The sequence below is a fragment of the Hipposideros armiger genome, unplaced genomic scaffold (genome assembly GCF_001890085.2).
Source record: "Hipposideros armiger isolate ML-2016 unplaced genomic scaffold, ASM189008v1 scaffold_1159, whole genome shotgun sequence".
Classification (NCBI taxonomy): Eukaryota; Metazoa; Chordata; class Mammalia; order Chiroptera; family Hipposideridae; genus Hipposideros; species Hipposideros armiger.
The window spans coordinates 111,552-137,198 of NW_017732509.1; the positions used below are offsets into that span (position 1 = coordinate 111,552).

The 25,647-nt window shown below is 45.7% G+C and overlaps 1 protein-coding gene across 2 annotated transcripts in view; it reads left to right on the forward strand.

Moving 5' to 3' along the window:
• Window positions 1-2,525: 2,525 nt before the first annotated feature.
• The window catches only part of CFAP100 (cilia and flagella associated protein 100), a 62,711-nt gene continuing 39,589 nt past the window's right edge, over window positions 2,526-25,647 (forward strand). Inside the window, exons 1-3 of one of the 2 annotated variants that reach the window (XM_019632662.1) lie at window positions 2,526-2,629; window positions 3,598-3,712; window positions 19,750-19,827. In XM_019632662.1, coding sequence (XP_019488207.1) covers window positions 3,661-3,712; window positions 19,750-19,827 — 130 coding nt within the window. In that variant the 5' untranslated portion in view covers window positions 2,526-2,629; window positions 3,598-3,660. The remainder of the gene's footprint in view (window positions 2,630-3,597; window positions 3,713-19,749; window positions 19,828-25,647) is intronic. The other variant, XM_019632663.1, reaches the window with a different exon arrangement.

The following is a 25,647-nucleotide window of genomic DNA, read 5'->3' on the forward strand; positions in this document are numbered from 1 at the left end:
ACAAGCTGCTTGTCCTGCTGGTAGATCACCTGTACCTCTAAACACCCTTCTTGGGTTTGGAGGACACCCCACGCCCACTGTAGAAGCTCTATTTCCCACCTCCCTTGCAGCCAGAGCGGAGGCAGGGACTCTTAGACTCTTGACTATGAGACATAAGGTGCAGGCAGGTCACCCAGGTTCTACCAGTCAGAATCACACAGCCAGACCTAGACTCACAGCCTCAGTGTCTCCACCAGGACACACCTGCAGCTGACTTTGGGCTCTGCTCCTGGCCACACCATCCCCCAGCCTGGCTCCTCTTCACCCTGCAGATTCCAGGAGCCCCCATATTCATTTCCCCTTTAATTGGCTGTAGCTGATTTCTGTTGTCTGTTCCCAAGAACCCTGACTAATGCACTTTATTCAAGGAGGAAAATATGAAATCATAAATACAAATTTCCTATTTAAGAAGATACTCAGCTTTTCCCAAAAACATTTTATTATGAAAATCTTCAAACTTCAAACTTACAGAAATATTGAAAGAATTTTGTAGTGAATACCCACATCCATACCACCTGGATTCTACAATTAGCACATCACAAAGCTACTCATCTATCCATGCCTCCATCAAGCCATCTTATGCTTAAAAGTAAGCTTTTTAATCTGCAAATGGTGTTGCTAGTTAGAGTTGTTAGGGTAAGATTAAAAGTTCCAACGCAGGCCACATTTTCTAGATGGTTTTCTTTGTAACCTTCTAAATAACTGACAGCCAAAACAAAGACAAAAACACATACAATGACCAGAGAACTTGTCTTACTATGAAGTATACCTTTGGACTTCTTGCGTTTTTTTCAAAGTGTATGCATAATTGTTTTTGCGTAATTGCATAAAATTATAGAACAATTCCTGGTGAGAGGCAGTGTGTGTCTGCTTAAGAGCAAAGACGAATTCCCTTGCCTGTGAATCCTGTCTCTGACACCACTGGCATTGCTGGGCACATTTGTTAACTTTGCAGTGACTCCCTCATGCAGTATCTGGCATGTAGAAACACTCTCTAAGGGTTCCTGGAAACTTCACAATGGTCCATAAACTTCCTGTTGATAACAGTGAATTGGAAGCATGCTCACTAGCTTTTCTCTCTTTGGGTCACCTCTTTTCTAGATTTCTAAAAGTCTCATTAGAGCTCCTGGTGCTTGAGATAAACCATTTCAAAACTGTTTGTTTTCCTATCTCAGTCACTAGTTAACAGTGTTTGCTGAAACCTAACTCCACTGCACAGCTTTCTGTTTTTCTAGTCTGTGACAGTTAGTAGGGAGGTAAGGCTGTAGAGACAGGCAGGGACTAGATCACTTAGGACTTCAAGTGACAATATAAAGAGCTTCTATCCTGGGGGTTAGGGGAGCCACTTGTCTGTTCAGGGTATTTAATGCTGGATGACTCCCCCACACACATATGCACACACACGCACGTGCTCACAAATGCACAAATCACATATGTGGTTTAATATAATAAAATGTCCTTCCTCCCTGCACAAAGCCTACTATGAATACTGCAGGTGGGACGCTGTCCTCCAGTGGTGATTCAGGCTTTCCTGCTTCTTCCACCTTCGGGAACCTCTCCACACTCCCATCCCTGGCTCTACCAGAGTTCCTGCCTTGGGACTGGTCACCACACTCATTACACCTGCCTTGGGCATAGCTAGGAGTTGTTGACATTCTCACTGGCACATTACTGGCCTGCAGACTGCCCCAATGTCCTTGAGACTCCTAAATGTCCTTGAACAGACAGAGCCCTGACTGTGTGTCCAGCTCCAAACAGCCTTTGTCAGTTATAGATCCCGAGATGCATGGGAAAATCTGGTGACTATAATCCCAACTCAGAGAGGTCTCCTGCTGCTTTGTGGGAACACGGGCGCTGAGTTTCGGGGAAGAGGGCAGACCCTGGTTCTGTAGCCATAATAGCGGGTGAATCTGGGCGATCTAAGCTGGATCCCAGCTCTTCATGACCTCATCCCCTACCCTCTGTTTATTGACAGAACTTGTCATTGTGTCTTTATTCTTTGTCTCATGCACACTCTGGAGCAGTGGTTCTCCAAACTTAGCCAGTTTGGGAATCACCAAGAGGGCTTACATCAAGCCGACTGCATGCTGGCTCCACCCCCCAGAACTTCTGCTTCAGGAGAGGGTTGAATATTGGCTTTTGTAATGAGTTCCCAGCATTTCTGAAGCTGCAAGTCCTGGGAGTGCACTTTAAGAACCGTCCCTCGAGAAAGTGAAGTCCACTCCGCAGAAAAAATCGCATGCATCTGGAGGAGCACGTTAAAACAGTGAATCAGGGAATGAAAGAAAGCAGGAGAGCGGAATAATGACTTACTGAGGAAGGAAACTCCTGCTCTCCAGACCCCATCCTGGACCAGGCGCTGTCCTGGCGGCGCCCGGGGAGCTGAAGCAGCTGGACTCTGGGCCTTTCCTCTGCCCACCCAGCGGTCTACAGGCTCCACCCCTACGCGGCCCGGCCTCCGCAGCCTTTGTGACGTCACAGCCCCAAACTTCAGGAGAATAGTTGCCATGGCGACGTAAACCGAAGGCCTTAGCGCATAGTTAGAAACCGCCGCACCCAAGCTTCGGAGCGAGCCCAGGAGTGCCGGCCGGTGGGTGCGCGCGGGGCAGTGATTGGGGGTACGCGGGGTCGGATTGCGCGCAGGGCCGAAAGCGGGCCCCTCGCAAGGCCCTTTTGCAAGGCTCCCCGCCCTGTGTTCCTGTTACTATACTTGCTTTACCTAGCCATCCCTCTGTCCCTCCATGCCTTGTGCACCCTTGTTCTATGGCCCGACAGCACATCCCCGCCGAGCTGGGAGTGAGGAGGCTGGTCCCTGCTAACTCGTGCCTGGGTGGTACCCAGATTCCTGTTCATGTAGAGTGTAGCAAGAATGTGGTTGGAAGAGATCAAGCTTTGGAGTCAAGGAATCTTAGACTGGAATCCCAACTACCGTTCTTCCTGGCTGACTTTGGACACTTCGCTGAATCTCTGCTTTGCTTCCTCCTCTGCAAAATGAAAAGTCATTCAATGTTAAGGACATCCAGGCGCTTTGATGAGTGCATGCGCTGCATATGGAAAGACCCTTCCTGTAAGCTCTTAAGGAGCTTACTTTCTAAGGGGAAATAGGCCATAAATTCGGCTTTTAAAGCGATAAATCAGATAGTGGGTAATTGCAGAGAAGAAAACAAAGTGAGATCATGTGGGGGTAGGGGGAAAGAACCCACTTTAAATGGGATTGTGTGGGAAGGCAGCTCTGAAGGGGTGACCTTTGAACTCAAATCTGAAGGGAGAGAACCCTCGACCCACAGCTGGGTGTGAGAGAACTTTTTCTGGCCCAAGACGCAGCAAATGCAAAGGCCCTGAGGCAGAACATGGCTGGTGTGTTCTAGCAACAGAAAGATTAGGCGGGGCAGCTGGTACCAAGTCAGGGAGGGGAGAGAGGATGGGAAGAGGGTGGAGGCGTTGCAAGTGTTGGCCACATGATGAGCCCTCAGTAAATGCCAGCTATTCTCAGCTACCCAGGGGAAGGGGGGCTGTAGGTCTGGAGACCATCTGGCCAAGCACTGTGTCACTCCCCAGGTTGGAATCTCCTTTAGCCGAGGTCAAGTTTTGCAGCAAGCCCTTCCTCGTTCGTCTGCTGGGATGTCCAAGGTCCTGCCTACTATAGTCTCCAAGGACATGACTTACAACAACAGTAAGTAGCAGGTTGGTGTGGGCTCTCTTAGAGATCAAAGACAGCCTTGGAAGCCTGGGACAGTGAAATCCAGATTTAATTGAGGGTTCAGGTGATTCTAATTCAGTCGGTGGGGCCGAAATCACAGTTTTGCCGGGTTCCCTAGAAACCCCATGTATTTGTTTCCTAGGGCTGCTAGAACAAAGTGCCACCACAGACTGGTGGCTTAAACAATAGAGGTTTATTTTCTCGCAGTTTGGAGCCTGGAAGTCCAAGATCAAGGTATTAGGTTCAAGATCAAGGGTTGGTTTCTTCTGAGGTCCATAAAAGAGAATCTGCTCCATGCTTCTCTGCTAGCTTCTGGTGGTTTATGGGCAATCTTTGATGTTCTTTGGCTTATACTTACCAATTCAGTCTCTGCCTTCATCTTCACATGGTGTTCTGTCTGTATGTGTGTGTGTTTCAAATTTCCCCTTTTAATTAAGGACAGGAGTCATATTGAATTAGGCACCCACACTGCTCCAGCATGACTTCATCTTAGTTACAGCTGCAGTGACCCTATTTCCAAAACAGGTCACATTTTGAGGTGCTAGGAGTTAGGATTTCAAATATTCAAAAACATTCATTTTCGGAGACACTGTTCACCCTATAACAGGCCTTGAGAAAGGTGCCATAGTGGAGGTGGGCCTCTCTCAGCTTTCCTATAGCCATGGCTACCTAGCTGAGACCAGCGGAAGTGCCAGCTGACACAGGCTCTTTTATGAAACATCCACCTCCCTGCCTCCCCAGAAACACACACAGGCTTCCTGGGGCTCCCACTAGGGGTCACGTAAGGAGGCTGCTGAGGCACGACTGGGTCTCCTTGAGCTGAGGAAGGCAGACCCGGCAATACTGTCTACTGTGTCAGGTACTCGCAATTGCCTTGAGCTTTTGATTTCGTTTGGTTTTGACTAGGTAAAGTATTCCCATCGTTCAAAATTCAAAAGTGTGTTCAAAGCCCTGCCTTATAAGTCTACCCCCACCTGTCCCCAGACACCCCATGTCTCGTCCTTGGAGGCAGCCAGTGACACCAGTGTCTTTCATATCCTTCCAGGTGTGCTCCATGCACATGCTCCATGCACATACAATAAGGAGTTCCCTTATACTTTTAGTGTTTTGAGCAGAATAGTAATCCCACAGTGTAGATGTATCCTAATTTAATTAACCAGTCCTCTGTTAATGGGCATATTGAGCTTCTTTCAAAACATGTGCCGCTGTCAACAGATGTCTCCACTATCACACTTGTGTGCTTACCCGCTCTCATTCACGCTGTTCCAGAGGAAATTGAAAAATAAAGAAAAGCTGAGATAGCTTTGAAAAAAAAAGATAGCTTTGAAATGTTTACAGATAACACATTAACTCTAAACACACACACACACACACACACACACACACACACACACACAAAGCAATGCAACATAATTGCACTAATACAAAATAGTTGAAAGTTGTATAAACTATTGTATATTGATTCATCCTGTGGTATCAAAGGGTGGTGGCAGGTTGGGAATATTACCTCCCTAGGAGATGACACGCAAATAGGAGGTCTCGCTGAGCTGAGTGGCCTGGTCAGGGTTGAAGGTCGTGCATTTGGGAGGAAACCAGGCCAGGCAGGCACTAGCAAGTGGACAGGACAGACCCAGGGCATTGATTGGCAGGCCTGGCTGAGCAGGAGCGCCAAGCCAGGCAGCCAAATGAAGACCGCCTGGGTGGGGGCACACAAATCAGGGGCTCAAGCCAAGAGGATTGCTGAGGCTGACATTCTGGGTTCAGCTGCAGGAGCTAGGGACAAAGGTGGGGACCAGGAAGACTCCTAGCCCCCCAGGGGTAAGGGACTTGGGGGCACTGAGCTCCAAGTCTAAGCCAGGTCCAGAGAGGGCAAATGGACCCCAGCCCCAGCCAGCGGGCTGAGGACAGAGGGGCGGATCTGGGCAAAGATGTAGCTGGAATTTGACTCAGAGAAGTGAGCTCTGGGTTCGTTATTTATTCACAAACACGTTTTAAGTGCTAGGTGTATGCAAGCATGTATTCTAGGCACTGGAGATTCAGAGGTGAGTAAAATTGATGGATTCGCCCCTCATGTGACTTGGATTGCAGTAAGGGAGGCAGGCATTGGAAAACAACCAGGTGATATTTACAACAACCAAGAAGTGGTAGAAAGCAAAACAACTGGAAGCTTTGAGCAAGTCGCAGAGGGGTGATTTAAATGGGAGAGGGGGCCGGCCGAGTGGCGCGATGGTTAAGAATTCGCTTGGGATGCCAGAGGGCCCCAGTTCGGATCCCACATATGAGGGCCAGTGACACTGCCCTCTACAGCTGAGATGCGGAACGGCAGCTCGACCTGGAGCTGGGCTGCCATGAGTCGCCGGCGACGGCGTAGGCTGCACTCCCTGTGGCAGTGAGTTGCCATGGGCTACCGTATGTAGCCAGCAGCCAGCGTGAGCGGCCAGCAGCCGCAGTGAACGGCCGTCCAGAAGCCGGCGACTGATCTGCCTTGCCAGAGAAGAGAGCAATGATGGTGCCAACTTGGGCCAGTGAAGCAACATCCTCCACAACTAGATTGAAGAACAAAAAGACAGCAACTTGTCTGTTCCCCTTCCCCCAATTCCCCAGCACTGTTCCCATCCCCCCAATTCCCCAATAAAAATAAAAAAAAAATCTTTAAAAAAAATAAAAAAAAAAAAAATAAATGGGAGAGGTAGTCAAGGAAGGCCTCTTGAAGGAGATGACATTTGATACCTATCACTAATAACCCTAAAGGATGAAAGAGGGAGAAGAGTGACTCTGTTGAGATGGTTGGAAGGGCTTGAGCAGGGAGAATGCGCAATTTCTGGTTTTTATGACTTTTATGACTAGGGGTGCCATTCCCTATGACATGGGCAGAGGCACTGGTTAGCCAACAGCCCTCAAGACACCTGAGCAAGGCCTTGCCCCTGACACAGAGAACAGAGGACACTTGATAGAGACTTCGGCCAGGCAGAAGAGCCAGGGAAGGCCCGAGCAGACCCCAAGGCTTCTCATTCAGGGCTGGCGGGGATGGGGGCTGCAAGACCTGCCCCAACTCTGGCACCCATACCCTCTGTACTGTGCCCCAATTCAGAGCCAGTTCAGGGAGACCTGGCCTACAGCTGGGTCCTCCATCTCTGGGGCTCCTGACTTCCAGGCCTGAATTCAGCCTGAGCCTCATGGGGATGGGATATGTTCACTGAGTGGCTTAATTTATTTCCCACAAGGCCAGACTATGGGTACAGGGCTGGGGTTCGGGGGAGTCTCATCTGTGCTGAAGGAGCTTCGCTCACTAGGTGCAAATAAATGCTGAGTGAGCATGTGTGCTGCCCCTCAAATCCACATTCCCCATGCTGGAAGCTTAAAAAAAGGGCATGGGATCCTGAGAGACTTTTTTTTTTAGATTTTATTGGGGAATTGGGGAAGGGGAACAGCCAAGTTGTTGTCCTTCAATCTTAGCTGTGGAGAGTGCAGCTAGCTCACCTCCCAAGTCCAGTCGCCATCTGGCGCAGCTCACTGGCCCATGTGGGAATCAAACCTGTGACCCTGTTGCTCCGAGCTCGCACTCTTAACCAACTGAGCCACTTGGCCGGCCCCTGAGAGACTTCTTCGCCATACAGATGGCCAGGCCTTTCCTCTGTGTGACTATGGGGGTGAGGGAGGTCTGGATGTAGAAGTTGAATTCGGCAATTTTAAGAATTATGGTCTTAAGTGACCCAAGCTTCATCTGGGGAGCTGCAAAATGGGGCCATTCGAAGCCCACCCTGGTGACCACATGGACTATGTGTCAGGCACTGTGCTAAGTCACTGTTATTCATTTCATTGATGTTTATTGAGTGCCTACTATGTGTCAGGCACTCTTAGGCTGGGGATGCAGAGGTCAATCAGACAGAGGCAGTGCCCGCTCCCAGAGAGTTTGAAGAGATGAGCAATAAACATCTCTCCCCTCTGTATTTGCTCCACTTCTGCCACTCTGGCGACTTGTGTTCCTTGGACAGGCCAGGCACATTCCCCTTGGCGTTTTGGCACTGCTGTGCCCTCTGCCGGGAATGTTCTCCCCTTAGATTTCCCTGTGGCTGCCTCCCTTCTTTACTTCCTTCAGTTTATTCAAATGTCACCTTCTCAGTGAGGCCTCCCCGAACATCCAATTTAAAACCTGGAGCACCCCCCACCCTTTCTCTACTTCCCTCATCACTCTTCCCTGCTTCATTTTTCTGGTTAGCACTTTCCACTGTCCGCCTACCTCACCTTTCCTTACTTACCTTGTTTCTCTCTCAATCTGGTAGAATGTAAGCTCCCGGGGGCAAGGGTATTTGTCTGTCTTATGTGCTGCTATCTCCCAGAGTCTGGCACATAATGAGCCTTCAGTAGAATTCTGTTTGCCTGAAAGCTTTCCCCCAAGATCAGGAATAAGAGACAGATGTCTGCTTTTACCACTGCTATGCAACACTGTGTTAGGGCCGGCCAAGTGGCGTGCTGGTTAAGAGCTGGCTTGGGATGCCAGCTCTGAGCAGCAGGACCCTGGTTCAGATCCCACATATGAGGGCCAGTGCCACTGCCCTCTACAGCTAAGATGGTGAACAACAGCTTCACCTGAAGCTGGGCTGCCGTGGGTCGCTGGCGACGGCATAGGCTGCAGCCCCTGCTGCAGTGGGGCTGCCATAAGCTACCGTGTGTAGCCAGCAGTCAACGTGAGCGGCCCGCAGCCAGTGTGAGCTGCCAGGAGCCGCTGTGAGTGGCTGTCTAGAGGCCAGCGACCAATCTGCCTCACCCGGGAAGAGCGCAATGATATTACCAACATGGGCCAGTAAAGCAACATCCTCCACGACTAGACTGAAGAACAAAAGGTCAGCAACTTGTCTGTTCCCCTTCCCCCCAATTCCCCAGCGCTGTTCCCATCCCCCCAATTCCCCAATTAAAAAAAAATCTTAAAAAAAAAAAAGAGGGCCGGCTGAGTGGCGCATTGGTTAAGAACTGGCTTGGGACGCCAGAGGGCCCCGGTTCGGATTCCACATATGAGGGCCAGTGACACTGCCCTCTACAGCTAAGATGCTGAACAACAGCTCGACCTGGAGCTGGGCTCCCGTGGGTCGCCGGCGATGGCGTAGGCTGCAGTCCCCTGCTGCACTGAGCTGCCATAAGCTACCATGTGTAGCCATCAGCCAGTGTGAGCGGCCGGCAGCCGCCATGAGCTGCCGTCCAGAGTCCAGCAACTGATCTGCCTCGCCTGGGAAGAGCGCAATGATGGTGCCAACTTGGGCCAGTGAAGCAACATCCTCCACAACTAGACCGAAGAACAAAACAAGAGCAACTTGTCTGTTCCCCTTCCCCCGATTCCCCAGCGCTGTTCCCCTCCCCCAATTCCCCAATAAAATCTTAAAAAAAAAAAAAAAGTAAAAGAAATAAAAGGCTTCCAAATTGGAAAGGAAGAAGTGAAACTATCTCTATTCACAGATGACATGATCCTATATATAGATAATCCCAAAGAATCCACAAGAAAGCTACTAGTGCTAATAAATGAATTCAGCAAAATTGCAGAGTATAAGATCAACACACAAAGGTTAGTTGTCTTTCTATACACCAGCAATGAACAGTCCAAAATGGAAATTAAGAAAGTAATTCCATTTACAATGGCATCTAAAAGAATACAATATGGAGAATGGGGTGACATAATGGGAGATGGCGAAGTAGGAAGATTCAGGACTCAGTCTCTCTACCAAAACAACTATTGAGCTGGCAGGAACTGTCAGAATCCAAAATAGGCACTCTGGAATCTAGGTGAACATGCAGTTTCCAGAGGAGAGTTGATGGAGAAGCTGAGACATTTCAGTGAATTTTGACATTTAGTGAGAGGCTACCAGCCTCCATCTAGCCTGGCCAGTAGGGAGAGTGGCCATGTTTCTGGCATGGCTTACTGGTGCCAGGATTGGCAATAAGAATCTTGTCCTCCCCATATTGGATCTGTGTTTTGATTGCTGAGGGACTGCACCAAGGCTGGTCATTATTTCAACCCCCACAAGCTTGGGTGACTTCCCGCCTATCTGTCAATGGAGATTCAAAGAGATAGGACCTTCCCTTACTGCCCTTTTGGGCGCCAGACATTTAAGGAAATCTTTGACAAGAGACTAATATCCAGAATATATAGAGAACTCCTAAAACTCAACAATAACAACCAAAAATCAAACAACTCAACACAAAAAATGGCCAAAGGATTTAAATAGACATTTTTCCCAAAAAAGATATACAAATAGCCAATAAGCACAAGTCGTTAGAGACATGTATATCAAAACTATAATGAAATATCACTTCACACATGCTGGGGTGTCTATAATAAAAAAGGAAAAAGAGAGTAACAAGTATTAGGACATAGAGAAATTGGAACTGCTGTTTTGCTGGTGGGATGTAAAATGGTGCAGCTGCTATGGAAAATGGTATGGCAGTTTCTCAAAAATTATACATAGAATTACCATTTGATCCAGCAATTCCAACTCTGTACTGAAAGAAGAGACTCAGATATTTGCACACCCATGCTTATGATAGCATTATATCACAATGGACAAAAGGAAACAACTTAGATATCCATTGACCGATGAATGGATAGACAAATGTGGCATATCCATACAACGGAATATTATTCAGCCTTTAAAATAGAAGGAAATTCTGGCACATGCTACAATATGGATGGACCTTAAGGACATGATGAGTGAAATGAGCCAGTCACAAAAGGACAAGTACTATATGATTCCACTTCTGTGAGGTACCTAAAGTAGTCAGATTCATAGAGACAGAAAGTAGAGACATAGGGCTAGTGGGAGGGGAATGGAAGTAAGTGTTTAATGGGCACAGAGTTCAGTTGGGGAAGATGTAAAATTTTAGAAATAGATATTGATGATGGCTACACACCACTGTGAATGTAATTGATGCTGCTGAGTTATACACTTAAAAATGGTTAAAACAGCAAATTTTATGCTATATACATATATATTACCATAATACATATATTTTACCACAATAAAAAAATTTTAATTTAAAATGGCCAATTTCATGTTACATATGTTACCACAATCAAAAAATGTTTTAATAGTGTATTGAATAAGTGAAGTAAAAACCTAAATAGACAAGATGGTTTTCAATAATGCTGAGGACACATGAAGTAGGAAGCTGACTCAGAAAGTGTAGGGGGTTGGAGTACATTTAAAAAGGGGCGTAGCCAGGAAGGCTTCCTGGAGGAGGGGACATTTGAGCCAAGATGAGGGAATGATGGGAATGAGGCTATCTGAAGACAGCATGTCCCAGGGAGAGGGAGAAACAAGGAGCTGCTTGGCAGGTTTGAGGAACTGAAAGGGGTTAGTGGGAGGAGAGGAAGGGAGGCATGGGTAGACCAAATCTGCAGTGAAGGCCATTGGCATGTGAGTGGGGATATAACAGATTTCATTTGGAATGTTCTAGATGATGGGAGGAGAATAGCCTGCAGGGACAGGACAGCCTAGAGGTATCCAGAGGGGCAAATGGAATGGGGTGAAGGGGAGGAGGTTGGGGGTGGTCCTCAGCAGGCCCTGATTTCAGTCCCCAGCTCTCAGCAAGGCTGTGAGGGCCAGGTGAGTCTTGCCTGTAGATAAGACATGACTGTCCACAGGAAGTGGGCCACCAGGAAAGCTGGAGAGAGTGGGCAGCAGGGGCCACCAAAGACATGCAGATGCAAAGGAGGGATGGGCACCAACTGAGCTTAATTGTCAGACCTTGTATACATCACACAGACATCTGTATACACAAATATGAAGGTAAGACAGTTAAGTTCGCGAACTCATCCTAGAAAAAGTGCTACATACCTCATTGCTGAATATCACTACGTTCACCTTCGAAGTACTCCCCTTGGGAAGCTATGCACCAGTGCCAGCACCTAGTCCACCTTCCAAAGCAATTTTGGAACTCTTTTTCTGGAATGGCCATCACAGCTGTCATCGTATTACCCTTGGTGTCCTGAATGTCATCCAAATATCTTCCTTTCAATATTTCCTTTATCTTTGGGTAAAGAAATAAGTCATTGGGGGCCAGATAAGGTGAGTAGGGAGGGTGTTCCAATACAGTTATTTGTTCACTGGCTAAAAACTCCCTCACAGACAGTGCCATGTGAGCTGGTGTATTGTTGTGATGCAAGAACCATAAATTGTTGGCGAAAAGTTCAGATCGTTTTCATCTAACTTTTTCACACAGACTTTTTAGCACTTCCAAATAGTAAACTTAGTTAACTGTTTGTCCAGTTGGTGCAAATTTATAATTAATAATCCCTCTGATATCAAAAAAGGTTAGCAACATCGTTTGCAAACTTAATTGTCAGACCTTTATATGTCATGGTGTGGCTTATGGTATGTGTGGGGTAGTATCTCCTCTCCCCATACTTACTCAGGAAAGAAGATAGTGTTGTGTTTCCAAATGTCTGAAGGGGATGCACAGAGGGGCTCAAAAGGTGGGGAGAGAGGTCAGTGCTTGGCATTGGGGAGACCAGGTTCCCTGAGCAGGAGGGGGAGACGGGAGGGGATGTCCAGGCCCCATTCCTGGGCTGACACCCTGCTTCCTTTCACTTGTGAAAGTTGGCATTGCTGGAGTTTCAGGGGCAAGCAGCATGATTCAGGGCCCACTCTTGCCCTCCTGCTACCCCCCAGGATTGTGGGGGATGGGAGGGCTAAGTGACTGGGGTTGAGTTGCCTACAGGTATAAGGTAGGCATCCAAGTAGAGCAGTAAAGGCTTGTGACCTTTCCTGCACCCGAGGGCTGTGAAGGAATGTTCACACCCCACTATGTACATTTGTTTACACCAATTAATCAAGTATTTCAACTGGATATCAGTCACAGAAAATGAGCAATGCTCAAATGAAACATGTCTTTAGATAGGGAGATGTGAGCTGAGAAAGAAGTAAATTCAAGTGGTGTTGTACTGATGTAGAGGTGTCTTTGATTGGGGTGTCAGGGAAAATCCTTCTGTGTTGACAGCAGTAGAGACACAGAGCCCTCCGTGTAAAGGGCCGAAGGAGGCGCATTCCCGGCAAAGGAGCAGTCAGTGCAAAGGTCCTGGGACAGGAACTGTGGGGCCTGTGTGAGGAATCCAAGGAGGATGAGCGGTTGGAGCAGAGGGAGGGATGGAGAGAGAGTAGGGTAGGAGGGCAGAGAGGACTCAGCAAGCACATATTGCTGGGCCTCCAGGCCCCAGTGAGGAGTGGGGCTTAATCTGTATGATCGTCCTCTCATGCTGCAGTGCCAAGTTTCTTCATTTAACTCTAGGTGTTGGAGATCTTTCACTGTCTGTACACATCCATACTCAGGTGAAGGGAGGCAAGTGGAGATGGTATTCCGCCCATTCTCAGGAGGTGGCTGTGAACAAGAGGTAGGGACACAGTGGCCAGAAAGGGCCCATGCAGCTCAGAAAGGTTCATTACCACAATCCCAGCAGGACACAGGAGGTTCACGAAAGTGGAGTAGTTTGAGGAACTGTTATGTGTGGGACTTGCCTATTGATGACACTAACCTAAAAGTAAAAGGGCCTTTCAAAGTGATAGGCAACAAGCACTTATTGAGATCAGTAAGAATAGCTATTCTGGGTAGCACTGATTCAGGCAGAAGCCCAAACAGTGTTCTGATTAGGAGGCAAAGGCAATGGGTATTTATGAGAAAGGGAAGGGGAACAATTACACCAATGGAAGGCATTTCTATTGGTGCAGATAATATAACATAGTGATATGAATTCTAAATAATGTTTTTAATTTTCAGTCCAGTGGTCATCAGTCTGGTAGTCATAATATCTGCTATCTTGTTATCTTTGCAAACAGTTTTTAGGGGCACTGTGTTGCTTAGGCCCAGTCCAAAGGTTATTTTGCCCTGTTTCTAACATTTCAAAGATTTGAGGTATGAGAGACACACAAGGCAGTTCTGGCATGGCAACTCCAGCTCCATTTTAAAGTGGCTCTGTTTATTTATTTATGTTTTACAATAACCAATGCTGTGACTGGATCAGCCTTGTGATCTTCTGATTGCAAGATACCCTTCAACAATAACCATCAGGAAACTTTGAAAAAAGAAAAAGGTTTATTATAGGACCTGGAAACTACACAGCACACCTGGGGCCACACAGCAAGGTCATGGTTAGAGAAAGAAAGCACATGCACAGTAGGGCTTGGGGTTTTACTTTTATTGGGGTCAAGGGTAGGGGCCTAGGGTTCCGAGGGCTTACTCTTTATCATTGAACTTGAAACATAAGAGTGAGAATTTAAAGCAAAGGAGGAGAAAACAAACAAGTAGCCAAAGTGGTTGGTTACTGAAATCAACCAAGACCTCTAAAACAGGAGCTTCAGTGGGGGAGGTAGCCTGACTATCTATTGGGTTGTCAGAGTAGTCATGACGCATGTTTGCAACAGATGGCACTAGTTCATTTTTGGAAGTACTAGAGTCATTCACATCTATGTTATTCCTATGTTATTTGACAGCTGACAGTTCTAGCTTCCTTCTAAAAAAATTGAGCGATTTGGTTGAGTTTTGGAGATTTTACAACAAGTTGAAGATGGAAGACCAAACTGTGCATTTTTGCCATATTTTACTGTTTTACTTCCATAAAGAGAAAAACGCACATCAAGCTTGTGAAAAGTTGCATAAAGTTTACAGTGACAATGCTCTACAAGAACATCAGTGCCAACGATGGTTCATGAAATTCCGTGCTAGTGATTTTTATCTCAACGACGCTCCTCGGTCAAGGAGTCCCACCGAGGTTGATGACAACAAAATAAAGGCATTGATGAAGTCAAGCCCACGTTATACAACACGAGAGATTACAGGAACATTGAACATCCATCATTCAAGCATGCATGACCACCTGAAGAAGCTGGGATATGTAAGCAAGCTCGATATTTGGGTTCCGCATGAACTCAAAGAAGTTCATTTGACGGCGCATATAAACATCTGCAATATGCTCATTAAACGTGAGAAAAACGATCCTTTTTTGAAGCGACTGATAACTGGTGATGAGAAGTGGATTGTTTACAACAATGTGGTGTGCAAACGGTCTTGGTTCCGACGTGATGATTCGCCTCAAATGACATTGAAAGCAGACATTCATCAAAGGAAGGTTATGCTCTCACTGTCATGTTTTTCCAGCTCCTACCAAGACACCAAACAATTCGAATGTGTACTGTCGGCAATTGGACAGTTTGAACTAATCCATTATCCAGAAACGTCCAGAGCCTGTTAATTGTAAAGGAGTTGTGTTCCATCGCGACAATGCAAGACCACACACAAGTGTGATCACCTGTCAAAAATTATTGGAGCTTGGATGGGATGTGTTGCCACACCCACCACACTTGCCTGACCTTGCGCTGTCAGACTTACACTTGTTTCGCTCTCTTCAAAACTCCTCGTGTGGTATAAGGTTCAATTCAGATGAGACTGTAAATCAGCACCTTGTTCAGGTTTTCACAAATAAAGACAGGTCCTTCTATGAATTAGGAATTATGAAGCTCACTGAAAGATGGCAACAGGTTATCGAACAAAATGGGCAATATAGCATTGATTGATGTTTGTTCTTTATATATTATATAAATATATAATATACTCAATATATTAAATATATATTAAAAAAAATATATATTTATTTATAACCTTTGAAAAACATAGACAAAATACGTCATGACTGTTCTGACAACCTAATAGTAATGTGGCTGGCAATGTATTCATTCAAAATATAGTCATCTTTTTTTTTAAAAGATTTTATTGGGGAATTCGGGAAGGGGAACAACCAAGTTGCAAGTTTTTGTCCTTCAGTCTTAGTTGTGGAGGGCCCAGCTAGCTCAGCTCCAAATCCAATCCACCATCCGGCCACCCATCAGCAGCTCACACCTGCTCAGCTCAAAGTGCCATGTTCAATCTTTGTTGCGGGTGAGCATAGCCCAACATCCCATGCAGAAGTTGAACCAGAAACCTTGTTGCTAAGAGCACATGCTCTAACCACTGAGCAATCCGGCCACCCATCAGCAGCTCAGGGCAGCTCAGCTCAAGGTGCTGTGTTCAGTCTTAGTTGTGGATGGGTGTAGCCCACCATCCCATGCGGGAGTCAACCAGCAACCTTGCTGTTAGGAGCACGTGCTCTCACCAGCTGAGCCATCCTGCCACCTGTTGGCAGCTCAGCAGCAGCTCAGTTCAGGTGCAGCTCACTAGCCCAAGTGGGAATCGAACCAGCGACCCTGTTGCTCAGAGCTCGCGCTCTTAACCATCTGAGCCACAGATATAGTCATGTATGAAGGGGATGCCTCTTTGAAATGGATGCCCCAGCCATCAAATCTTAAGCCAGGCACTTGCATTACAAGAAAGAAAAAAACTGTCAGGGCTACATGATCCCATAAGAAAGGGGCTATTTAGGGCTCCAGAAGCACTGAGGGGCTAGTCCGTGCTGGTAACTGCGGGACCCTTGCCCATCCCTGGGTCTGAGAGGGCCAAAACAAGCAAGACCTTTTCCTGAACACAAAAGGCATAGCTGTATGAAGAAGATGACTCTGCAGGGTAGGGAGGCAGCCACCACAGCACCTGACAGAAGGGAGCTGGGCTCACATACCCTGACCCATCTCCTTTCTACGCATCTCCCTCCTGCTGCTGCCTGATAGAGAGAGGGTAAGGACCCCAGCAGCCCAGTGCCCACAATGAGCCCAGGGCAGGTCAAGGGAAGGGGACTGGATTATATGCTATTTACAATGAGCAAACATGAATGGAAACAGATGAGAGAATTTCATGGTAGGGATCAGAGTCAGTAACCAGAGTCAAATGCAAATTTAAATGAAAATCTCCAAAAAAACATTAGATCTCCCCCCCCCTCTTTCTCTCTCTCTCTCTCTCTCCACTTACAACTACTTAGATTCCATTAGACAAAGTTAAATCCCAGTAAAATAATATTGCTTTTGTGTACTCTAGCACCAGGCTTGGGATGGGGTACATAACTAGTTCTCAAACCTTATTGTGCATTCTAACTGCCTGAGAAGCTGGTGAAGATGCAGACTCTGACTTAGTAGGTCTGAAGTGGCCTGGAACTCTGCATTTCTAGTCAATTCTGGGAGAGGCTGCTGCTGCATGAGGAGCCATTTTGGATCTGGAGGCCCTACCTGGGCACATTTCTAGCCTGGAGAGAGAGAGAGAGCAGCTCTGAAAAGCTTGAGGGGAAAGTTTATGAAGTCATCTGGTGCAAAGGTTGAAACCCACATTTTCTGCTGAAATAGTGACAGGGGTTCAAGGAGGCCAGATGCCCAGAGCTGAGGGGAGGACAGGTGGGCCGGAGAAGTGGGAGATGGGAGGGCACTGGCAATGGAGAGGTGTTAAGTCCCAGAGTGAAAGAGGATAGCCGAGAATGGGGTCCCACTGCAGTGGCCTATCCCTCTTGCAGAGGGAGGCTGCAGCCCCAGGAGTGCAGAGAAGGTGGCTTTGGGGAGTAGAGCGGGGAGAGATGACTTGGTGGGGGGAGGAGCAGGTAAGTGGGAGGCCTGAAGACTGCTTGCTCAGAGAGCTGGCAGCTCTTCTCTGTGAGCAGCAGAACCCATGCTGTCCTGTACTGTTGATTTGGGAGGTATGAGGGCATTCTGATTCCTGGAGTTCACCCCAGATGTTTCATTGCCCAGGGTTTGTGTGTATTTTATCACGTTTTATGAGGATGTTTTGCACCCAGCTCACCTTTCCCTGTTTCTCCTGGAGAATTATTCCAAAAGTAGGCTTATGTTTTTAAAACATTTTAATTTAAAAAAATTTAATTTTGTTAAGGTACTAGAAGAAAACACAGGAATTTTTGAAAATATACTTAACCTTCAGATTTGGAATGCCTTTCTAAGCAAGACACAAAACTCCAAAGCATTTCACTAAGGAAACATTAAAATGTCCTGTAAGGAAAAGATATGATAAACAGTCTAAAGGTAATCGACAAATCATCTGAAGGAAAAATATTTTCGGCAGCTCTGACAAATAGCCAGTGTCCTTTAATAGGTAAAGGTTATCAAGAATCACTTAAAAGCTACAACATCCCAACAGAAAAAAGGGCAAAGGATACTAATAGAAAGAGAGAAGCAAATGGATAATTAACATCTGAAAAAAACAACACAATCTCATTCATAATTGAGAAATGCAAATTAAAACTGAGATGCCATTTATCAGATTGACAAAGTTCCAGGTATGTGGGAAACAGTCCATACACACTCCAGTGATGGTCCACCGGGAGACCTGGCTAAGTAGCAATGAGGCTTGTGCATGAGCAGATGTGTTTTTTTTAAACTTTTTTAAAAAATTGTGGTAAAATATACATAATAAAATTTATGCATTTTTATCTTTAAGCATTTAAAGCATTTTTATGTGTCCAATTCAATGGCATTAATTACATTCACATTGTTGCATAACCATTACCACCATCCAGCTCCACAACTAGCTTCATCTTGCAAAACTCAAGATTTGTACCCACTAAACACTAATTCCCCATTCCTCTCCCCACCAGCATCTGACAACCACCATCCTGTTTTCTGCCTCTATGTATTTGATTCCACTAGGGACCTCACATAAGTGGAATCATACAGTATTTGCCCTTTTGTGACTAACTTCTTTCACTTAGTATGATGTCCTCAAGGTTTATCTATGTTTTAGCATGTAAGCAAATGTATTTTTAGTGAAAAAGCAAGGGGCATCTAAATGTGTGTGTGTATAAAATACCTCTGAGTAGATACAAAATACAAAAATCTGCCTGGTAATGAGAGCTTTGGGTAAGGATTTATCATAAAAAAACACATCATATCAATATTCAACACATCAATATTTTAAAACTGCATTGTTAGAAAATTTACTATGTATGTGCATTGCTTTTTCAATTAAGAAAAAATCAAATTTCATTAGGCTTTTGAATTGCTTGTTTTTGGTTTTAGTGTATTTAAATCACAGTGGTATCTTCTGATTTTTATGATATGGTTAATTAAATTTTACTACCTGGAAATTTAACTATATAGTCACTAAGAAAGATAGTTAGAAAATAATAAAGATTCAGCAGCCTGCTCCCAAGTTCTCCACAGGCCTCACCACCCGCTACTTCCTTTCCCTTTACCATTATATTGGATTGTCAGAAAAGTCATGACACATTTTTGCAACAAAAAACATAGAAAAAATACGTCATGACTTTTCTTTACAACCCAATGTATGCTGTTTGATCCTGAAGGCATTTGAGTTTTTAGCCCCAGGCCTTGACCTTCCTGACATTTCCACAGGACTCCTGTTTTCTTCAGTCTTCTTACACCCCATCACCCATCTACTCAGGGCCTGGCCCTTGGTACATACCCCCAACTTCCCAGGCCCTCCTTTCTCCTTTATTACCCCAGGTTACCCTCCCTCACACTGGTCCAAGAGGACCAGCTCTCTGAGCTGCCCACCAAAACACACCTCTATACTCTCCTGCAGCCCCCACCCACTCTGCCCTCTGGGCTGGCTGCTCTCCTGGGCTGGCATAGACTGAAATCTCCAAGCTACAAAAGATTCCTGAGTTGGCGTGAAAGGAAGTATGGGACCAAAATCTTCTTTCCTTGGGAGTATCAGTTGAGAGAGAACAACAAAGAAAGTGTGTCTTCCAGTCTAACCCTGAGGGACGCCCTGGGCAGCTCAAGCAAAAGTGCTGGCAGGGCAGGAAGCAGAGCCTTCTGACCTCCCTGTATAATGGTCCTGCACTACTCTTCAGGAGCAAATTGAAGGGCGTGAAAGGGAAGGCACATAAACCTGTGTGCCAGGGACATGTGCTAGAAAATTTCGTGGCCATTTTCTTGCACAATTCTCACAATTTCCCAGCAAAGTCAGCACGATCATCTCAGATGCGAAAATTGAGGCTCAGAGAAGCTGAGCAACTTTGCCAAGCCTGCTCAGCAGGCAGGTGAGGGAGCGGGAGCCCTAGTGTGTCTGAGTCTCTCCCTTACCTCACACTATCACAAAATAAATCATTTGCTGTGGCCCTCATTTCTGTGTCTCCCCAGAGAACAGCCCAGAATCCACAGACAAGAGTTCTTCCTCTGTCACTGAAGAAAAAAAGAAACATGGAAAAAAAGGCAAAGGTACCTCTGGAGCCGGGAGCTGAAATCCCAGATGGTGGGAGGCACACTCTCTCCCTTAGGCCCAGATGCCTTCAGACCTAGTCTTCATGTGAAGGGCAGAAGGAAATGTTTCTGTTTCCATTAGGAAATGGGCTACTGAGACCTGAAATAATAGGAGTATAAACAAAGTGGGATTTTTTTCCTGCAGTAATGGTAAATGTAGGAGGCAGTCCAGGGCTCCATGAGGCTCCATCAATAACAGTTCTACAAACAAAATCATCCAGGTGACCAGGTCCCAAGTCTTTCTCCTCCACCATCTTTACCCATAAGTCTTTCAACTGCAAGGTTGTCACATGGTCACAAAATGGCTGCTGCAGTTCCAGCCATCACATCTCATTCCAGACAGGGAGAAGGACCAAAGAAAGAGAAGGGCAAAACTGCCCACCTGCCAACTCAGCCCTCCCTGGAAAAGATTCTTCCCAGAAGCCCCACCCAACAATTTCTGACTACATTCCATTTGTCACGGGGCCATCAGTATCTGCAAGGGAGTCTGAGAAGTATAGCTTTTCAGCTAGGCATATGGCTGCCACCTGTTAGGAGGAAGAAGGGTAGGCAGCTAGCTGTGTGTACCTCAACCTTGGAGCCTCTGCTCTGGGCTCTACACCTTGGCTTCCCAGACTCCCTCCTGATTCCTGCACTGCCCCACCCCTGGTTCTCCTAGGCTTACAGGAAAGTCTGATCCTTCTGCAGAGGTGTGCAGATGTGAGCATGTTCCCTGAGCCTGTCCTTCACAGACTAAGCTCCCACCCCTCAGCCCACCCCACCCCATTTCCTCTTTCTTTTAATTATGAAAATCCAAACCTGCCCAGAAGAAGAGACTAAAGTCCAGTGAACTCACATTGAACTCACATTCCTATCACCAGATTGGACAATGAACAAGATTTTGCCACAATTGCTTCATCTATTCTTTTTCTCTCTTTCATTTTGGTCTTTGCCAAAATATTTTAAAGCAAAATCCAGACATGTCGTTTCATCCTTATATACCTCAATGTGCGTTTTTCAAAAATAGGACACTTTCCTACAAGCTCACAATGAAGTTAACCAGACCATCATTTACCCAATTATCTCAGAAAATGTCATCCTATAGAAGATTCGTTCTCATAGGGTTTCAAAGGAGATCTGAACATTTTCAGTCTCTTTTAATCGAGCACAAGCATTCCCCCATGTCCTTTTATTTTCTGTGCCTTGAGCTGAAAAATGGTGTCAATTATCCTGTAGAATGTCCTCTGTGATGTGTCTGCTTCCTGGTACTGTCATGGAAACTGTTTCTCTGTTCCCATATTTCCTTTAATTGGACACTAGATGCTTGATAGGATCCATGTTCCACTTTGTCCACAGACTCCTTCCTAGGTGGGCTGTGTGCTTCCTACCATCTTTCCTAAGAAGCACGCACATCTAGCTGCCTCGTTGTTGGCCATGCTGCGATCCATGGGTTCAGATGGTGGCCACCTGACCCTCCATTGCAGATCTCCCTTAGCCATTCACCCAATAATGTCTTCTACAGGTGGGGGCTCGTGCCGAACTGATTGTTACACTAAGGGGGAAGGGTCTGGGTTTTGGATTTGTTTTGTTTCTTCACTGAGACATAATTCATACACAGTGAAATGCAGAAATATCAAGTTATACAGTTTGATCACTTTTGACAAATGGATACAACTTTGCATCTTCCACACAATCGCCATCTAGAACATTTTCATCTGCCCAGAAATCCTCTTTCTTTCAAAGATAGCGGGTGTTCTGCTATCTCAGAAACATTTTATCCATTCTCAAACCTCACATAAATGGAATCACTCTGTGCTGTTTTGGTTCTGGCTTCCTTCATTCAACGTCGCCTCTGTGAGATGCAGGTAGCAGGAGTCCCTTCTTTGCTTTGTGTATTCCATTGTGTACATATGCCAACAATGTATTATTCTCTCTAGAGTTGATGAACATTTGGGTTGTTACTGTGTTTTAGCTATTACAAATAATACTGCTATGAATATTCTTGCACATGCTATTTTGGGAACATAAGCAACCATTTCTCTTGCGTGTATACAAGGAGTGGAATTGCTGGCCTTATGTTCAATTTTAGTAGATACAACAGGACAGTTTTCCAGGGCAATTGTACCAATTCACAGTTCCACCAACAGGTATGAGTTTCAGTTGCTCCACATCCTCTCCAACACTTGGCACATTGTCAATCTTTTGAATATTACCTTGCAATTTGGATATGTATTAGTATCTCATGTTCCCTGGTGACCAACTAGAGTGACTATCTGTTTATGGGCCATTGATGATTTTGTGTTGTGAAGTGCCTGTTCCTGTCTACTGCCCACTTTTCTAAGGGCGGTTGTCTGTCTTCTTTTAATAATTTCTAGGAGTTCATTATATATTTTTAATATAAGCCACTCACTAGTTCTAAGTATTGCAAACAGCTTCCCCCACTCTGTGGACTGCCTTTTCACTCTCTTGGTGGTGCCTTTTAATGAACTAGAGTTCCTAATTTTAGTGTAGTTCAATTTAACAATCATTTCCTTCTGGTTAGTACTTCCTGTTTTAAAATTCTTTGCTGACCCCCAAAGTCATGAAGATCTCTGTTTATTGTATCTTCTATAAGTTTTATTTTAATTTCACAGTAAAATCTATAAACCATTCTAATTAATCTAATTGTAACCATTTTGTTTGTAGATTCTTTGGATTTTCTGCTATACAATCATGTCATCTTGAATGACATTATTTTCCCTTCTCTTCCAATCCTATACCTTTCATTTATTTTACTAACTTGCTGCAACATTGAACAGAAGTGCAAAGATAGGCATCCATGCCTTGTTCCTGATCTTGGTGGCAGGACATTCAATATTTCACCTAAAGCTTTCTTGTACATATCTGTATTCATTTCCTATTGCTGCTGTAACAAATTACAACAAACTCAGTGGCTTAAAACAACACAAATATATTATCTTACAGCTTTGGAGGTCAGAAGTCTGAAATGAATTTTACAGGACGAGCATCCAGGTGTCCCAGGTCTGAGTTCCTTCTAGAGGCTCTGAAGGAGAAGCTTTTCCTTGCCTTTTCCAACTTCTAGAGGTCACCTGCATTCCCTGGCTTGTGGCCCCTTCTGTCTCCAAAGCCAGCAGTGTAGGTAGCATCTTCCAATCTCCATGACCTCACCCCAACTTCTGTGTCTGTCATCACACCTTCTCCCCCTGCTTCTGACCCTCCTGCCTCCCTCTTATAAGCACCCTCATGATTATACGAAGCACCCCATCTGGATAATCCTGAATCATCTCCCCATCCCCAGGTCCTTAACTTAATCACATCTGCAAAGTGCCATTTACCATATTAGGGAACACAGTCACAAGTTTGGGGATTACAGCACGGACATCTCTGGGGGCCATTCCTCAGCCCACCTTGCTTCCCTTTATCAGGTTGGGGAAGTCCCTCTATTTCCAGGTTGCTAAGACTTTTATTTCAAAATAAGTTTTGAATTTTATCAAATACTTTTGCTGCATCTATTAAAATGATCATATAATTTTCTCTCTCATTCTGTTATGGGTATATTACATTACTTGGTTTATAAATGTTTAACTAAATTTGCATTTCTGGGATGTTTGCTTCAAATGATTGCCATTCTTGGTTGTGGGCTCATCTTCACATTAACACACTGATTATCTTCATATTAATAATAAACATCCCCTACTCTCTTGACTGCAAATGCAAATTGTATTCAGAGCCAGTCTCCACATAGCCACGTATAGCTACGTAGCCTTGGGTGAGCTTCTTACCTCTCTGTGCCTCAGTTTCCTCATTAGGGGTAACAATAATTCCCACCTCATAGATTTTTATGAAAGTTAAGTCATGTGAGGTCCTCATTCTGGCCCGGGGTAATGCTCAGTGCTCACTAACGATCATAACTAATCTCTCTGCTGGAGACTGGGACGTGAGGCCCATGTGTGCTACCAGCCAATCTGGGGACATAAATACTCTCACTTACCCCTCCATTCTGACCTAAGGTTAGTCCTCACTATTCTGAATTTAGGACAAATTCCTCTGCCTGGGTTACTGGCTTGGAACAGGGAGCAAGAGAGAGTGAGGCGAGGGCTGAAGAGGGGACTGGCTGTGGCCATTCTGTCCAGGGCTGCCCTGCCCCTTTCTGCCACCCAGAGCTGTCCCCACCTCCCCTACCCTCCTTCTGGAGTTGTGTTAGACTGCACGTCCCCACTCAACCCCACCCAGTTTGCCTTCCCACCCCATGAGCCCACACTGTTCCCCGCTTATTATTGTCCAGAGCTGTCCACCATTTCTAAATTTGCTATGTCATTTCTGGGGGTTGAGGGGGTCATTGACGGGGTGCAAAAGCCATGTGCCTAGTTCACCATCTCCATCTACCTCCCTGGCCTCCTAAGGCTGACAGGCCCTTTGGCAGTCTCTCCTGGAGTCTGTCAGAATTAGTCAGTGTGTAAAAACAAACAAACAAACAAACAAACAAACGAAATGCGATTAGCCATGGGACAAGAACCCACTCTCAAAACCAAACCTGCACAGGCTCCGGTAACGGTCTTCTGTCCCTCCAATAGTGCAGGAGCCTCTATCCCACCTCTGTCCCTCCTGTCCATAGGCCCCTGATGGACCTCGCGCCAGCACCACCTGTGGGCCATCTCCTCCCACAGTGCAGGCCCTACGCCCTCCTCAAAAGCCAGGCTAAGAACTGACTGGAGGCTCCTCTGACTTCGTCCTGTTAGCTGGACCAAGGAGCAGATAGCCTTTATTATTCTCATTCTGAGCATAACTCAACTTTGTAAGCTCTCTATTTGAACAAGATTTAATTCTTACAGAAAAGTCAAAAGAATAGTACAAAGATGTTATAGAATGCCCATGACTTTGGGCTTTTCCGACCCCTCCTCAGACAACCTGCAGATGAAGTGTCCTAGGCAGGAATGTCTGAATGATATGCTGGGGCCCCATTGGAGAGAGTGCAGACTCCTCCTCTTTCTCTTGCCAGTGTTCACTTTGATCTCTTGAGCGAGGTGGATTCTGTCAGCCTTTTCCATGGTAAAGCTCCTTTTCTCTTGGTAATAAGTGTTTTGTGCAGAGGTATTTTGAGACTATGGTAACTTTGAATTCCTTTAACAGTGCACTCTTTCTCCTAGTGAGGGTGTAAAATGAGACAGAACTCCAGGAAGGCAGGTCAGCATAAGCCTCTGAAGCCTGGGAACTGCTTATAGCCTCTGGTCTCTCGTCTCCCTTTGAAAACTCAGTTCCCAAGAACCAGTCAATGGTGGTCAATGATGTCCTCAGGACGTCCATGGCAACACTTGCGGTTGCTATGCATGTTGTGGCAAGTGTACCCTGATGACATAGTGTGTCACTGCAGCCCTTAATGTTTGCTTACAAGGTCCACAAAGAATTAGTAATTTCACAGGGAGCTGTTGATGGTAAAGTGGTTTTAATTTTTTTTAAAAAAAGAAAGATATGAAATTATTAAAAATGTGTATTGAAAAGGACTAGAAGAAAACACCCCCCAAAATGTTATCAGCAGCTGATTCAAAGTAGAGAGCTATTTTGTTTTCTTTTTACCATATTCTCTTTCAAGAATTTTTTGTTTGGTTTGGTTTTGTTTTCCCATGAACCCTGTTTCTTTTCAATCAAAGGTAGTGGAAGAAAGCAACCATATTTTTAAGTCCTTCGTTTGGTGCCCTCTGGTTTCTGTCCTCCCTGACAGCCTCTGAATTGAGCTGTGGGAATAACTCCCTACCCCCTGGGGGTGGGGGCATCAGAATTGGGGTCCTTGGTAGTGCCCAC